Source organism: Herpailurus yagouaroundi, unplaced genomic scaffold (assembly GCF_014898765.1).
Source record: "Herpailurus yagouaroundi ecotype Mexico unplaced genomic scaffold, PumYag 194, whole genome shotgun sequence".
Lineage (NCBI taxonomy): Eukaryota > Metazoa > Chordata > Mammalia > Carnivora > Felidae > Herpailurus > Herpailurus yagouaroundi.
Window position 1 is genome coordinate 4376418 of NW_024412425.1, and position 14853 is coordinate 4391270.

At 49.5% G+C, this 14853-nt stretch overlaps 1 protein-coding gene and 1 pseudogene across 1 annotated transcript; one reads left to right on the forward strand and one right to left on the reverse strand.

Moving 5' to 3' along the window:
- Window positions 1-235: 235 nt before the first annotated feature.
- On the reverse strand, window positions 236-3265 carry FFAR2 (free fatty acid receptor 2). The gene is made up of 2 exons (XM_040446133.1): window positions 2970-3265; window positions 236-1976 (listed from the first exon to the last, which is right to left on the reverse strand). Exon 2 carries the CDS (start codon window positions 1967-1969, stop codon window positions 980-982), a length of 990 nt encoding a protein of 329 aa, XP_040302067.1. The 5' UTR covers window positions 1970-1976; window positions 2970-3265; the 3' UTR covers window positions 236-979.
- Window positions 3266-6758: 3493 nt separating this feature from the next.
- On the forward strand, window positions 6759-11116 carry LOC121011348 (multidrug and toxin extrusion protein 2-like; annotated as a pseudogene).
- Window positions 11117-14853: the final 3737 nt, after the last annotated feature.

Below are 14853 nucleotides of genomic sequence, written 5' to 3' on the forward strand. Positions count from 1 at the left end.
TAACATGAAGTCAGGATTCACCTCACATCCCCTTTCTAGGTCCCGTCTCCATTCACCAAATCTAAAACGGGATCCCACCAGCCCCGACAGTCACTCTACTCATTACATCCTGACCTTCAGCTATTTCTGTGGTTTCCCATGCATCCCCTTCCCCCCGTGCTGCTGACTGTGCTTCTTCATCGCATTTTCGCCCACCCCAGCCTTGCAGAAAAGTACAAAAACTGTGGACACTCGCTGCAGAGTTTTACGGTCTTTATTTTCAGTCTGCCAGGCCAGGTTGTCTGCTCCTGGGCTCGCCGGTGTTGACCTCTGACTGATGGGTGCCAGGCTGCGTCCTGACCCGTGTGGGGTGCCACAGAGGGGGAAGACAAGACCCAGACCTCCGGCAGGTTTGACGCAGGGAGACAAGATACACACACGAAGGCGACTGGAGCATACTTACAAAGCAGCAAGTGGAAGCGATAGATACAGTGCAAACCTAGATCATCAGAGGCCTGAGTCTCCAGTCCTCCCTCTTAATCCCCGCCCCCCCCTTGACTTATAACCTTCCTGAGTCTTCTTTGACCTCATTTGGTATTCTCATCCACCTCTTTCCCGTTGGCTTCTTTCCAGTATCCACAGCTAGACCGGCGTCTAGGTGTTGTTCAAAGCTTATAGCAAGATTGCTTAAAGGACTCCGCTTGAACCCGGTCATCCCCAGCTGCCGGCTACGTCACAGGGACTGGATTTGTATTAGCTACGTTGCTTCCGAAACCCTGGTCTGATGGTGCTTCTGTGCCTAGCCATTTCTTCTTTTTGTCACAGAGCTGTGCTCCTTTGGGCTGGAAACTTCAGTCAGGAGGGGACACCAAGCTGCTGAGAGAGGTTTTCACAGCCCCAGTAGTGGATCGGGGCTGAGGATTCCTGACCCGTGCTCCCACTCTCCCAGCCTGCTCAATTCTTAGGTAACCCAGAGTGCCTCCAAAGGTCCAGGATCCCCCTAGTCTGTAGTGAAGTCGGAACTCGGTGCTCCCTCGGCTTGACTCACACCCCTGTCCCCACTCGCCCCCTCCGCTGTCTCTCTGCCTTTGCGTCCCAACAGGGAGGAGCCCTGATGTCGCAGTATCTGCAGCCCTTTTCCAAAGGCTCTGCGCACAGCCGATGAAGAGAAGTAGAAGAGCAGGGGGTCCAGACTGGCATTGAGGGAACTGAACACCACGGCTTCGACCCGCCATGGGGGGCTTTTCTTCGTGTAATACCCCACCAGGTGGGATATGTTGTAAGGCCCAAAGCACACCAGGAAATTAAGGAGGGTCACAACAGCCAGCCCCACAGCTCTGCGCCGCCTCTGGGCCCCCACGTGGGGCTGGGTGAGCATGATCCACACAAAGCGCCAGTAGCAGAAGATGGTGATCACCATGGGGACGAAGAAGAGGAAGAGGCACAGCTCCAGCCGCACCGGAAGCACCACGTTCAGCTGCGTTTCGGTGAAGTTCTCATAGCAAGTGATTCCATTCGTGTTTGGGGTCTGCTGGGTTGAGTTCAAGTACTGACCAATGATCACGATGGTGCAGTGACCAAAGGACATGACCCAGGCGACCACGGCAGCAATCACTCCGTACACAGGCTTGCGGGACAGCTTGTACTGCACGGGGAAAGCCACTCCCAGGTAGCGCTCGATGCTGATGCCCGCCAGGAGCCACGTGCTGCAGTAGATGCTGCTGTAGAAGCCGAAACCCGTGAGGGCGCAGAGCAGCTCGGGCAGATGCCAGCGGAAGTTATAGGCGGCCTCAACCATCTTGAAGGGCAGCAGCAGCAGCAGCAGGAGGTCCGCCAGCGTCAGGCTGAGCAGGAGGATGTGGACGGGCGCAGGGTGAGGCTGGCGGACCCGCCCCACGAAGGCCCGCAGGGCCAGGAGGTTGGCAGGGAGACCGGTGAGGAAGATGACGATGTAGGCCGTGAGGATGACGGAGCTGCGCCAGTTTGTCATGGTTGCTCTGGAAGAGGACGGAAAAAGGCAGGGTCAGGAGGTGCCACTCACAGCCCACGGACCCTCGCCTGGTTCAGGCCGCGGACGTCCTCCCTGCCGCACTCTGCCTCCCAGGCCAGACCTTTATGTTGCCACCACTGCTTTGCTTACACCACCTGCCAGAACAGCCCAGAGCAATTATTGACTTTGCCTGGGGCGGGATATTAAGCAGGAGTTATTACGTTCGCCATCATGTGTCTCTGGGGGGGGACCAACCCTTGGCTTTCTCCTCTCCTCACAGATACAGGAAGTTACTGTTATCAGTTCGTAACTTTCCTTGGGTCCCTTAGTCAGAGACCTGCGGAGGGAAAGGCATCTCACAAAGGCATCTCACGGGGGGAGAGAGCTATGAGCCGTCTGTCAGGAGCACCCATGCCAGGAAAACAAACCCAGGCCTTGAGACCCAGTGCCGGCTTGCCACAGGACCCTGCCACACGCCCAGGAAGCAGGTGCCCGGCCCCCAGCCCATCTCCCTGCCTCATTTTCCTCTCCTTTTGCAGAACACAGATTCTCCTCCACCTTTTCCTCTCCTGACCTATACCGGACTCTGGGACTGCATTGGAAAAAGGAAGCTAGTGATATGTAGGGAGGGACAGAGGGGAGGAAGGGTGAGCCAGTACTGTCTTTTGGGGCTTGTCCCCTAAAAGACTCTAGAGAACATTTAGGAAAGCCCACAGGTAGCAACTGGCTTCAGAGCCCGGTGTTTTGACTATAAACAGAAGAACTCTTAACGGGGTCAACTCAGTTTCCATTTGGCTTGTAACCCTCGCTGCCCATATGCAGCCCGGCCCCTCCATCCTCCCTCTCTGGGCTTGATGTCCCGGCCTGTTTCCTTGATCCCTCCTACACTGGCTCCTGTCTCCAGTTCCTCACAGACTTGCGTCAGCCCCCCAGCATCTCCCCCTCCAATCCAGATCCTGGCATTACTGCCCATAGCACAAGCACTGGGTTAGCTGCTTGCCTTGTCTGCAGTCCAGATAGGTGGCTTCTTGGGATTAGTCCTGAAGGAAAGTCTGAAAGCTTCTGGGAAAGAGGAACAGGGCTTTAGCCACTGCTACTGCCCATTTCACACAGGAAAAAAAAATTGTAAGGAACCTGCTGGTAGAAAGCTTTTATACTAGCGTGAGTCATGTGACTGGAGAGGGGAAGGTCAGTAATTGAGCACTGTCTCCTCTCAAACCTGAAGGATGGGCACCCGCCGCCAGCATCTTCGTTCCCCGCCCCCCAGAGACCCTCACTCTGCCTGCCAAACCCAGATTCTCTGTCCCTAGGTCCTGAATTCTTTTTTCAGTCCCAGGCATTTTTCCCATTTCTCAAGTCAGATGATCTTATCTTCTCTTTTCTAGGCAATTTCTCCTGTGATTCTTCTCATTTTCAGAAAAGAAGTTTCCTACGTTCTTTCATTCTTCAATTTTTTTTTTTCCCCTGTATGGTCTCCTGTCCTCTGCCCACAACAGGTCTCTTTTGCCCTCTTGATTGAGACAGATTGGTTTCGCCTAGACTGCGTCTTATTCTGGTGGAAATAGTGTGGGATTTAGAGTCATGCAGATGTGGGCTCAAACCCAAGTCCCTCCACTGTGACCTTGGGGCAGGTAAATTTCTTTTTTTTTTTTTAATAATTAATTTGTTTTTTAATTTACATCCGAGTTAGTTAGCATATAGTGCAACAATGATTTCAGGAGTAGATTCCTTAGCGCCCCTTACCCATTTAGCCCATCCCCCCTCCCTCAACCCCTCCAGCAACGCTGTTTGTTCTCTGTATTTAAGAGTCTCTTGTGTTTTGTCTCCCTCCCTGTTTTTATATTATTTTTGCTTCCCTTCCCTGATGTTCATCTGTTTTGTATCTTAAAGTCCTCATATGAGTGAAGTCATACGACATTTGTCTTTCTGACTAATTTCGCTTAGCATAATACCCTCTAGTTCCATCCACGTAGTTGCAAATGCAAGATTTCATTCTTTTGGATTGCCGAGTAATACTCCATTGTGTGTATATGTATACACACACATACACACACACACACACACCCACATCTTCTTTATCCATTCATGCATCGATGGACAGTTGGGCTCTTTCCATACTTTGGCTATTGTTGATAGTGCTGCTATAAACATCAGGGTGCCGGTGGGGCAGATGAATTTCTGAACCTTAACTTCCTTTTCAGTCAAGTGTGGATGGGAATACTTCCATCTCAGGATTTCTGTGAGGCGTGGATGAGCTAGCATATATAAAGCATAGGGGCCAGTGGTTAGCACTTAGTGGGTACCCATGAGTGGAAGCCTGCTGGCAGCGTCCGAGCGACTGAGCCACTTGGTAAAATATCCGGAGGCTGAGGCCACCGACATGCCATCTGACTTGGGGGAGTGTCAGGGATTCAGGAGGCCTGATGTCCCTTTTACAGGGAAGCTGTGCCCAGGCTTGGTGTCTTTCCCCCCACGTGTTCCCTCTCCCTGTGGGCTGCACCTGACCTCTGCGCCACCCTTGTCCTTTCCTCATCCCCTACCCTCCTGTCTGTGTAGCCCCTCTAGAAGCTCTTCAAAGCCCTGTCCAGATACACACACGGAGGAAACCAAGCCAGAACTTATTTTCCTCTTGAGGTAGGGAAGGGGCCTCTGTTTTGCCATCTGTGCTTGCTCCCAAATTTATTTGTATCATTTTGCTTTTATGCTTTTCTATAAATATTCATGAGGATCTGGAGTTAATGGCAAAGCAGAGACTTCCTGAACACAGATGTTGAGTAGGACTGCCGCTTTACCTTGGCCCGTCCGTCCCCTGCCTGTGCCTGTTCTCATGTCACTGCACCCTGTCACCTGTGTTGGCGAGGCCCCACTGAACCCCCTCCTCCATGTTTGGGGTAGTTATGAAGGTAACAAAATAAAGGAAACTTGGGGCTCATGACTCACAACACCCACCTATGTCACATGAAAAGGAAATGCAACCTCTGAGGCCGAATTCAAGGACTGTGCTTTCACAAAAACCATGTCTTTCACAATCTCTCCCAAGTTCAGCTTTCTTTCATCATTATTACAGCCCAGCTTGTCAGAATAGGAAGTTGGGCCCGTTATCTAAAATTTATGTATAATCACTTTCTCTACTTCCTTATTCCTCAATCAGTGCCCTCCCCCATCCCCTTGAATCTGGGTTATACCTCTGTTGTTCCATAGGACCTGCTCATCCTACGATTGGCAGTGACCCCCATGCAACTAAATTCAGTGGACATTTTCTTCCTATTTTATTAGCCTTCCACACAGTTTCCATAGCCTTCTTGAAACATTCTCTTTCTGTGAATTCTCATATATTATGCTCTTCTGGTTTCCCTCACTTTGCTCAGGTCACTTCTTAGTTTCCTTCACCGGCCCACCATTCCCTGATCGTCCTCTAAATGTTCGAGTCCCTTAAGACTTGGCTTCAGGCGCTCTCTCGTCCTGGTCCTGTGTAGCTCTTTGGCCTGTTGCATGCATTTCTGTAGTGTCGGTTACCATCTTCACAAAAGCCAGTTTTGAATCTCTATCCAGGGCTTCTGTGAGCCTTCACATCCACATGTCCAAATGCCTGAGAGACACTGTCATTCAAATGTCTCCCAGGCATCTCAAATGGAGTGTGTCCAGAGCTGACCTTCCCCAACAAGTTAGGCCTTCTTCCAGCATTCTCCCTGTTGGGGCATGGGATCTCTTCCCATTCCATCCCCTGAGCCATAATCTTGGAGTCCGTCTCAACACCGTCTTCTTCCTTATCCCCTGAATGCAGTCCCACACTTCTCAGAGCCCATCGAAGGCGTCCGTCTCTCTCCGTCTCCATCGTCCCGTGTCAGCCTAAGCCGGAGTCTATTACTAGGAGGTTGGCAGGGGCCATGACCAGCTCCTTCCCAGCCACTCACATCCCGACAGTCAGTTCTCCATACTGTAGTTAGTGGGATATTTTAAAAATATCAAGCCACTTATATCACCCTCTTGTTTAAAATCCTTTCTGAGGTTTCTTACTGCCTTGAGGATAAACATCAAAACTCTTTAAAAAAATTTCTTTAATGTTTATTTGTTTTTGAGAGAGAGAAAGAGACAAAGCACAAGCAGGGGAGGGCAGAGAGAGAGAGAGGGAGACACAGAATCCTAAGCAGCCTCCAGGCTCTGAGCTGTCAGCACAGAGCCTGACCCGGGGCTCAAATTCACGAACCACAAGATCATGACCTAAGCTGAAGTCTGGCACTCAACCAGCTGAGCCACTTAGGCGCCCCAACGTCAAAACTCTTAACAAGGCCTATAAGGCCTGCTCGGCATGGCCCTTGCCAACTTCCAGCCTAAGCTCATACGTCTCTTCTCTCTCCTTGCTGTCTCTGCAAGACCATCTCTCGCTTCCATAAACGTGCCACCTTCCCTCTGCCGGGGGCTCATGACCCAGCCTTTGCCTGCAGCGCTCTATTTCTTATGACTCAGTCCTCCTCCCCAGTCAGTCCCCAGCCTTCTTTCAGATGCCCGCTTCCTTCTTAAGAAAGCCCTCCCTGACCTCCTAGGTGCAGTTAGATTCTCTTAGTACATGTTCTCGGAGCACTGTTGCTGAATAGTATTCTGTTTCATGGATATTTCATATTTTATTTATCCATTCACCTGTTGCTAGACATTTGGGTATTTTTTTGTTTTTCAGTGTTTGGCTAGTGTGAATAAAGCTGCTATATGTACATTGTTGTTTAGATCTTGGTGCAAATATGTACTTTCAGTTCTCTTGGGCAGATACCTAGAAGTATATTGGCTAGGCCGTATGGTCAACTTCTTGTTCAACTTCTTAAGAAACTGCCAGTTTTCCAAAGTGGCTGTACCATTGCTATTCCTGCCAGCAATGTACGGGCATTCCAGCTGTTCCACAGCATCACCAGCCCCTTGATAGGTGTTAGTCTTAAGTTTTAGGCATTCTGATTACAGGCCCTGGTATCTCGTTGTGGTTTTAATTCGCTTTTCCCTGATGACTGTTGACGTTGTGCCTCTTTTTTATGTTCCGGGTACTGGTCATCTGTTAGATTATGGGTATTATATTTTTTCCCACTGTATGCCTTGTGTTTCCATTTTCTTAATGGTCTCTTGAAGAACAAAACAATTTTGAATTTCGACAAAGTCTAGCTTATTTTGTTTTCCTCTTATGTTTTGTGCTCTCATGTTCTAAGAAATCCTTACCTACCTATCCAGCCCCACATCCTGTTGAATTTCCTCGGTATCTTTACTGAGAACGAATTGACTGTATCTGAGTGGGTCTGTTCTTAAACCTCTCTTCTGTTCTAGCAATCCTTAACGTCTTTCCTTTTACCATCTCCCACCGTCTCGATGACTGTAGTTTTATAAGAAGCCTTGGAATCAGGAAGTGTTAAGTCCTCTAACTTCATGTTGTTTTCTAAGATTGCTTGGGCTCTTCCAGGTCATTTGCATTTCCAGAGAAATCAGTTTCTACAAAAAAGCCTGCTGGAGTTCTGACTGGGACTGTGTTGAAGGCATAAATCAATTTGGAACTGTTGACATTGGAATCACACTGGGCCTGCCAATCGAGGAAACATGACCTATCTCCATTTCTTTAGGTGTCGAATTTCTCTCAGCAGTGTTTCCGCGTATTCAGCAGAGAGGTTTTACACATTATTTCTTGCATTGATTCTTAGCTATTTTTGGTGCTCTTACAAGTTGAATTTTTAAGACTTTATTTTGTAATTATTTGTTGCCGTCGTAGCATCTTTTACAATTCCTTCACAGCACATGTGTATCTCAGTTTGTTATAATACCTTTATCATGTGAGGATTTGCTTAGTGTCCATCTCCCTTGTGAAACTATCCGTGAAGGCAGGGAACATGGCTGTTTTTCTCACCATTGTATCCCCAGGGTCTGGCATAGAGCCTGGCACATATTGGACACTTGATAATTATTTCTTGGATGATGTGTGGATGGATGAGCGGAAGAATTGGAATGGAGAGAAATCCATTTTCACAAGCTCTGAGTTACTTGTTTGCAGTTGCCTCATTTTAGCTTCTTCTGGGACCGTCATAAGAAATCCCAGCTGGGAATCACTTGCGAGCTCTTTTGTAGATTAAGGCACTCCCGTTACTTTTGCGGGAAGGTGCCTGGATCTTTCCTCATCACCAGTATTGATAATTCAAGCTAATGTGTCTTTATGACATAGATCCTGCTTAGCAAATATGAAGGAGGTATGGATATAAAATATTCAAAAGGGAAGGGGAAGGCACTAACGGTAAATGAAGAGCTGTTGTTTCATTCATTCGTTCAACGAAAATGTGCCTGCTCTCTAGGATGTGGTGGGATCTGTGCCAAGCACAGGGTCAAAAAGATAAACACGGTCTCACACTGCCAGAGGGTGGTTACATGCTAGAGCATAGAGATTGTGAGCATATGTGCCACGGGAGTCTTTATGCAGAGAGAGACACTGTGAAGGAAGTGAAACAGGGCGATGGCAGTGGTCATCATGTGGCAGGGACTTCCTTGGCCAGAGGCTTCGGGGAGGCCATCTCTGCAGTTACTGTTAGCCGACACCTGAGAGGTTGAGCCGGATTCTGGGGCTGGCCACTGTGAGACTCCGGCAGAGGAGGGGTCTGGGCGGGGGAGCTGGCAGATGGTGCAGGAAGGCAGAAAGCACGTGTGTGTGTGTGTGTGTGTGTGCGTGCACGTGCGCGCATGTATGCGCACGTTCATGGGCAGTGGAGGAGGGAGGCAGAGAGGTTGGTGTGACTGGAGCATGGTAAGCTAGAGCTGTGACCGTGGAAGACCAGACAGGTGTTAGTAAGGACTTGGGATTCCATCCGTAAGCAGTAGGAAGTCACTTGTGGGCCGTAAGAGGAGAGTGACGTGATGAGATGTAGGGTGTGTGCGCTGCTGTGTGAGGAATGATCTGCACAGTCTCCAGAGGGATGACGTCGGAAGTGGAGAGAGAATAGAAGTGGTCGGGGCCACCCAGGGGAGGACCGGTGATGGCAGGCATTCAGGAGAATGTGGCAGTGCAGGCAGAGATCAGTGGATTTGGGGTCTGCAACTTTAGATAAAATAACACTGTGGGGAAAGCTACAGGACACCAGAGAGAAATGGAGTTCTCTGGGGGAGTGAGAAAGAAGATGATTCTAGACTGGTATATCCAAGTAGACTTTGAGATCTCATTGCTGTCTGTGCTGGCACATTTCGCCCCCCCCCCCCCATTGGTTTGCGTATTGCCCTTCCCCGCTTGCACCCTCTTTTAAATATCTTTTTTTTAAATGTTTATTTGTTTTGAGAGAGAGAGAGAGAGAGAAAGAGAGAGAGAGCGCGTGCGTGAGTGGGGGAGGGGCAGAGAGAGGGAGGGAGAGAGAATCCCAAGCAGGCTCCTCACTGTCAGCACAGAACCTGACGTGGGGCTCAAACTCATGTACCATGAGATCATGACCTGAACTGAGATCAAGAGTCAGATGTTTGACTGACTCAGCCGCCCAGGTGCCCCTATTGTCTTTTAGATGCTGCTTGTCCGGCCTTTCCCGTGATTGAAGTCAAGAGCAGTGTCCTCCACCCCGCACCGGCACGGAACCCCCTGCAGCCGCCATCGCTGCCGTGCCCCGGGAAGGCACCGAGCCGCCCCGACGCCCCTCGCTGGCACGGCTGCCTGCGGAGCCGACGTGCGGCAGGAGGCAGCCGCTCTGGCGACCCTAGCGGGCTCGGTGTTCCTGGCCCAGTTGATGATCTTCCTGATTAGCGTCGTCAGTTCCATGTCTGTGGGCATCTGGGCAAAGTCGAGCTGGATGCCGTTACTCTTGCGGTATCGGTGGTGAATGTTATTGGGATTTCAGTTGGAACTGGCTTGGCCTCCGCTTGTGACAGGCTGATGTCTCAGTCCTTCAGAGGCAAGAATCTAAAACGCGTGGGGAATCACACTCCAAAGAGGAATCCTCATCTTGATGCTGTGTTGCTTTCCTTGCTGGGCCATCTTCATCAATACGGACCGTATCCTCCTGCTCTTAAAACAAGAACCCGAAGTCTCCAGGATAGCCCAGATTTATGTGATGATTTTCGTTCGTGCTCTTCCTGCAGCATTCCTGTTTCAGCTGCAGACAAGATATTTACAAAGTCAGGGCATCATCATGCCTCAGGTGTCACTGGGATTGCAGCAAATGTGATCAATATGGGCATGAATGCCCTCCTGCTCTATGCCCTGGACCTTGGAGTGGTAGGATCTGCCTGGGCAGACAGCACTTCCCAGTTCCTCCTGTGTGCTCTCCTTCTCCTGTACATGTGGTGGGAAAAAATCCACATCAATACCTGGAGAGGGTGGACTTGGGACTGTTTCCAAGAATGGGGCTCCTACATCCAGCTGGCTGTCCCCAGTATGTTCATGGTGTGCACTGAATAGTGGACCTTTGAGATCGGAACTTTCCTTGCAGGACTGATTAGCGTGACAGAGCTCGGGGCCCAGGCCATCATTTACGAACTGGCCTCTGTAGCCTACAGGGTGCCCCTTGGCTTTGGTGTGGTGGCCAGTGTCCGAGTGGGCAAGGCTCTGGGGGCAGGGAATGCCGAGCAGGCTCGGGACTCTAGCATCACCGTTCTCCTGTGTGCGGGTGTCTGTACTCTTGTCGTGGGCATTTTACTTTCGGCAATGAAGGATGTGATTGCCTATATATTTACCAGAGACAGAGCTATTATTTGACCTTGTGAGCCAAGTGATGCCTATTTTTGCTCCCTTTCATCTATTTGATGCCCTTGCAGGCACCTGTGGGGGAATCCTACGAGGTATAGGAAAACAGAAGATTGGTGCCATCGTGAACGCCATCGGTTATCGTGTGTTTGGTTTTCCCATTGGAGTATCTCTGGTGTTTGCCGCAAAACTTGGGATAATAGGTCTCTGGTCTGGATTGATAGTCTGTGTCTTCTTTCAAGCCCTTTTCTGTCTGGTGCTCGTCTGGAGGACAAACCGGAAGAGAGTCGCAGAGCAGGCACAGGTTCGAGCTGGGGTGAAAGGGATCAAAGAGACCATGCCACACCAACAGATCTGCCTGTGTTGGAAAAAGAAGTCACCGATGGAGCGATTTTACCTGATATCATATTGGGGCGCCTGGGTGGCGCAGTCGGTTAAGCATCCGACTTCAGCCAGGTCACGATCTCGCGGTCCGTGAGTTCGAGCCCCGCGTCGGGCTCTGGTCTGATGGCTCAGAGCCTGGAGCCTGTTTCCGATTCTGTGTCTCCCTCTCTCTCTGCCCCTCCCCCATTCATGCTCTGTCTCTCTCTGTCCCCCCAAAAATAAATAAACGTTGAAAATTCACTTTAAAAAAAAAATTTTACCTGATATCATATCGTCAGATCAGAGAGCCAGACCCAGCTAAGGGTAATAGAAGAAAACAACCGGTATGCGGTGGCCACCGTTGGGGATGTTTTGACAGTGAAGCAACTGATTTTCTATCGTGGAATGGCTCTAGCTGTTGATGTCGCTGCTCTTTTAACAGGAAGTTTAATAAGAGTTTTTCAGTGAGCGTGGCTAAAACAGAAGAATTAGCGGCAGCCCACACACTAGACACGATAATTCTTGTGATACATGAAGCCTGGGAGGTGACCCTGTCATGCGCACAGTGGTTTCTCTCCCGATTGTGAATGGAAAGGATATCAGTGATGTTTTCTTAGTTATCCTGAGAATCTGCACTATCCTGTTGGAGATCACGAAAGGAGTTGTAATTCTGAGTTTCTCCCAAACATTAACTCTACCATGGGTTTTAAGGCTGTAGATTTGATTTTCCCTGCCCTAAGTGTTCTGTACTCTTACACTGAATGTCTTCCTTCTTTTGGGAGAGTTCATTGCCTTCTAAACTTGATTGCTGATCCAGTTTTGTTTGTATTTCTCTGTTAACGTATTTAATCTTGTCGGTGAGTGTGTATTAAGTGCCTGTTCTGGTGCTGTCTCAGGTATTGCCATATAAACTTTTATAAAATAAACACCTTAAAATTGAAAATGTGTGCCTGTGAGGGAGTGCCTGGGTGGCTCAGTTGGTTAAGCGTCCAACTTCGGCTCAGGTCGTGATCTATGGGTCATGAGTTCAAGACCCACGTCGGCCTCTGCTGACAGCTGGGAGCCCGGAGCCTGCTTCAGATTCTGTGTTTCCCCCTCTCTCTGTCCCTCCCCCACTTATGATCTGCCTCTCTCTCAAAGTAAATTTTAAAAAAGTTAGAAAAGCAGTGTCCTCCAGTTCTGCAGCCTTGCCCCCCCACATCCCCAGTGCCAGTGCTCCACTGAAGGGGAGGAACAAGAAGGTGCAGCCCAGAACTAGCATCTCAGGAGTATTCTTCAGTCCTGCCCCTTTTGGATTCCTTAGTGGGCATCGTGGGTTTTGCCACCCACTGCTGGTAACCATACCCTGACCTCCCTCTGCAGAGACCTCTCCTTCCTTTACTCGGTCCACCTGCTTGCTATTAATCAGACTCCAGGCCTCTGGCCAATAATACCAGCTGTGGTGGCTGAATAACAGTCCCCCTAAAAGATATGCGTGTCTGAATCCCTGGAACCTATGAATGTCACCTTACATGGGGAGAAAGAACTTTGCGGGTATGACGAAGAATCTTATGGTGGGGAGGTTATCCTGCATAATCTGTGTGGTCCTCAGAGGTCATCAGGGATACTCTTTTTTTTTTTAATGTTTATTTATTTTTTTAGAGAGAGAGAGAGAGAGAGAGAGAGAGAGCGAGCATGAGCAGGGGAGGGGCAGAGAGAGAGAGGGAGACACAGAATCCGAAGCAGGCTCCAGGCTCCACGCTGTCAGCACAGAGCCTGACGCAGGGCTCAAACTCATGAACCACGGGATCATGACCTGAGCCGAAGTCAGACATTTAATTAACTAAGCCACTCAGGCACCCCAATCACAGATATTCTTATGAGAAGGAGGCAGAGGGAGATTTCAGACAGACAGAAGAGGGGACGATGACAGGATCACCAAGGCAGAGACTGGAGTGATGAGACCACAAGCCAACGAATGCCAGTGCCACCAGGTGATGGAAGAGGCAGGGAATAGGTTTTCCTTAGACCACCATACTGGTTTTGGATTTCTGACCTCCAGCACTATCAGAGACTAAATTTCTGTGGTGTTAAGCCACGGTGTTTGTGACAATTTGTTATAACAGACACAGGAAATGAGTACACCAGCCGCAGCATTGACTGCCCATTCTGATACTGTGTGTCAGGCACTATGCTAAGAGCTTGGTAAAGATGAACTCATTAATCCTGAAAACGTTCTGTGAAACAGACTCATAAACAGAATAAACTGGTGGTTGCCAGAGAGGAGAGGAAGTGTGGGGACGGGCGAAATAGGTTGAAGGGGATTAAGAGGTACAGCATCCAGTTATAAAATAAATAAGCCATGGGGGTGAAAAGTACAGCATAGGGAATATAGGCAATAAAAAAATTCTATGAGTTTGGCACACTCATCCCCATTTTATAGATGAGAAAACTGAGGTGTGGGGTTGGGGGTTAAAAAATTTGCCTAAAGTCAGACAGCTGGTAAATGGAAGAGCTGAACTCTGAACTTGGGAGCCGGACAGTCTGGCTCAGGAGTCCATGGTCTTCACTGCTGGACTCTGCTCCCCCTGTGCTAGGAGGATCCAGGTTAGAACCATCTCTCCCAGCAGCCTGTAGAAGTCGTAGAAATCCCACACAGGAGGGTACAAGGGCATAGGCAAGGGTATAAGATCATGTCATCTGCTTCCCTTAAAGTGTCTGCATGGTCACCAGGCTTCCTGCCATTGGGCCTTCACTCTTTCCCTGAACCCATGACGGAATGACCTTGCACCCTAGTTCCCTGGGATCCCTTCCACGTGTTCTGGTTCATGCTCTAACCCCAGATCCCAGGGGCTGTCATGTTTAACCCCTCCCTCCCTACCTGTATTTAACCACTTTGGATACACAGAGAATAGGGGGGAAATATCGTCTACTGTTGCTCTCTATGGAATTCACTGGCATTTAGTATTTATGAGCATGCATGTTTATAAGGATCTGGATTTGATAGTGAAACAGGACTAGGAACTTGGGAGGAGACTGTTCCTTTATTGATAGAATTTTGAAGATTCTATCCTGTCCGACCTTTCTCCTCCACCCCGCTTCTCTGTCTGCTGTCCCTGTAAAACTGACCTTCAGACCAAGAACAGGACTAGTAATCTCCCCACCCTCGGTCCCCTTGGCCACACGCAGCTTCCAGCCCAGACCTCCAGGTAGCTTTCAGCGGCTTAGGCCTCCTTTGAAACAGCAGAAGGCAGCTGGCTGTTAGCTTGGACTGCCTTTCAGTGTTGACCATGAGCCAAGGAGGAAGGGCAGAGAGTCTTTAGCGGTGGAACTGTTACAGGTTTCCTCAGTGAAGCTGTGATGTGTTGCAGTCAGGTGCTGGCTGATCCTGCAGAAGTCAAGCCAGCTCAGGGTGAAACCGGTGCTCTGTTCCTTTTCCAGCCCAGCCTTCCCTCTGCTTTCCTCCCCTTTCCCTGCTTCTGTCCCGTATGCACCTTGTCCCCCACCCCCAGCCCCACCAGGTGTGGCATCATGGGAACTGCCAGGGTTTCTGTCCAGTTTGCAGAATCTTAGGAAACTCAGATTTCACCAGAGAATCTCAAGAGGCATGGGGGAAAGTGTGAGAAATTCCTGGGTGGGGAAAACGGTAGTACATGTGGTTTAAGAATTGTAGTTTTCCAGAAGGGAAAGCCCTGATTTTCTTAACACAGACTATAGAAAGTACAGTTTGTGTTTATCAGAAACGGAAATTGGTTAAAAATAGATTGAGAAACAGCAGTGCAGTTGACGTAATACTTTACTACCAGCTCTCCGAAAAGTTTATATGAACTAAAATCTGCATGTTGAGGGGGGGGGGGGGGGGGGG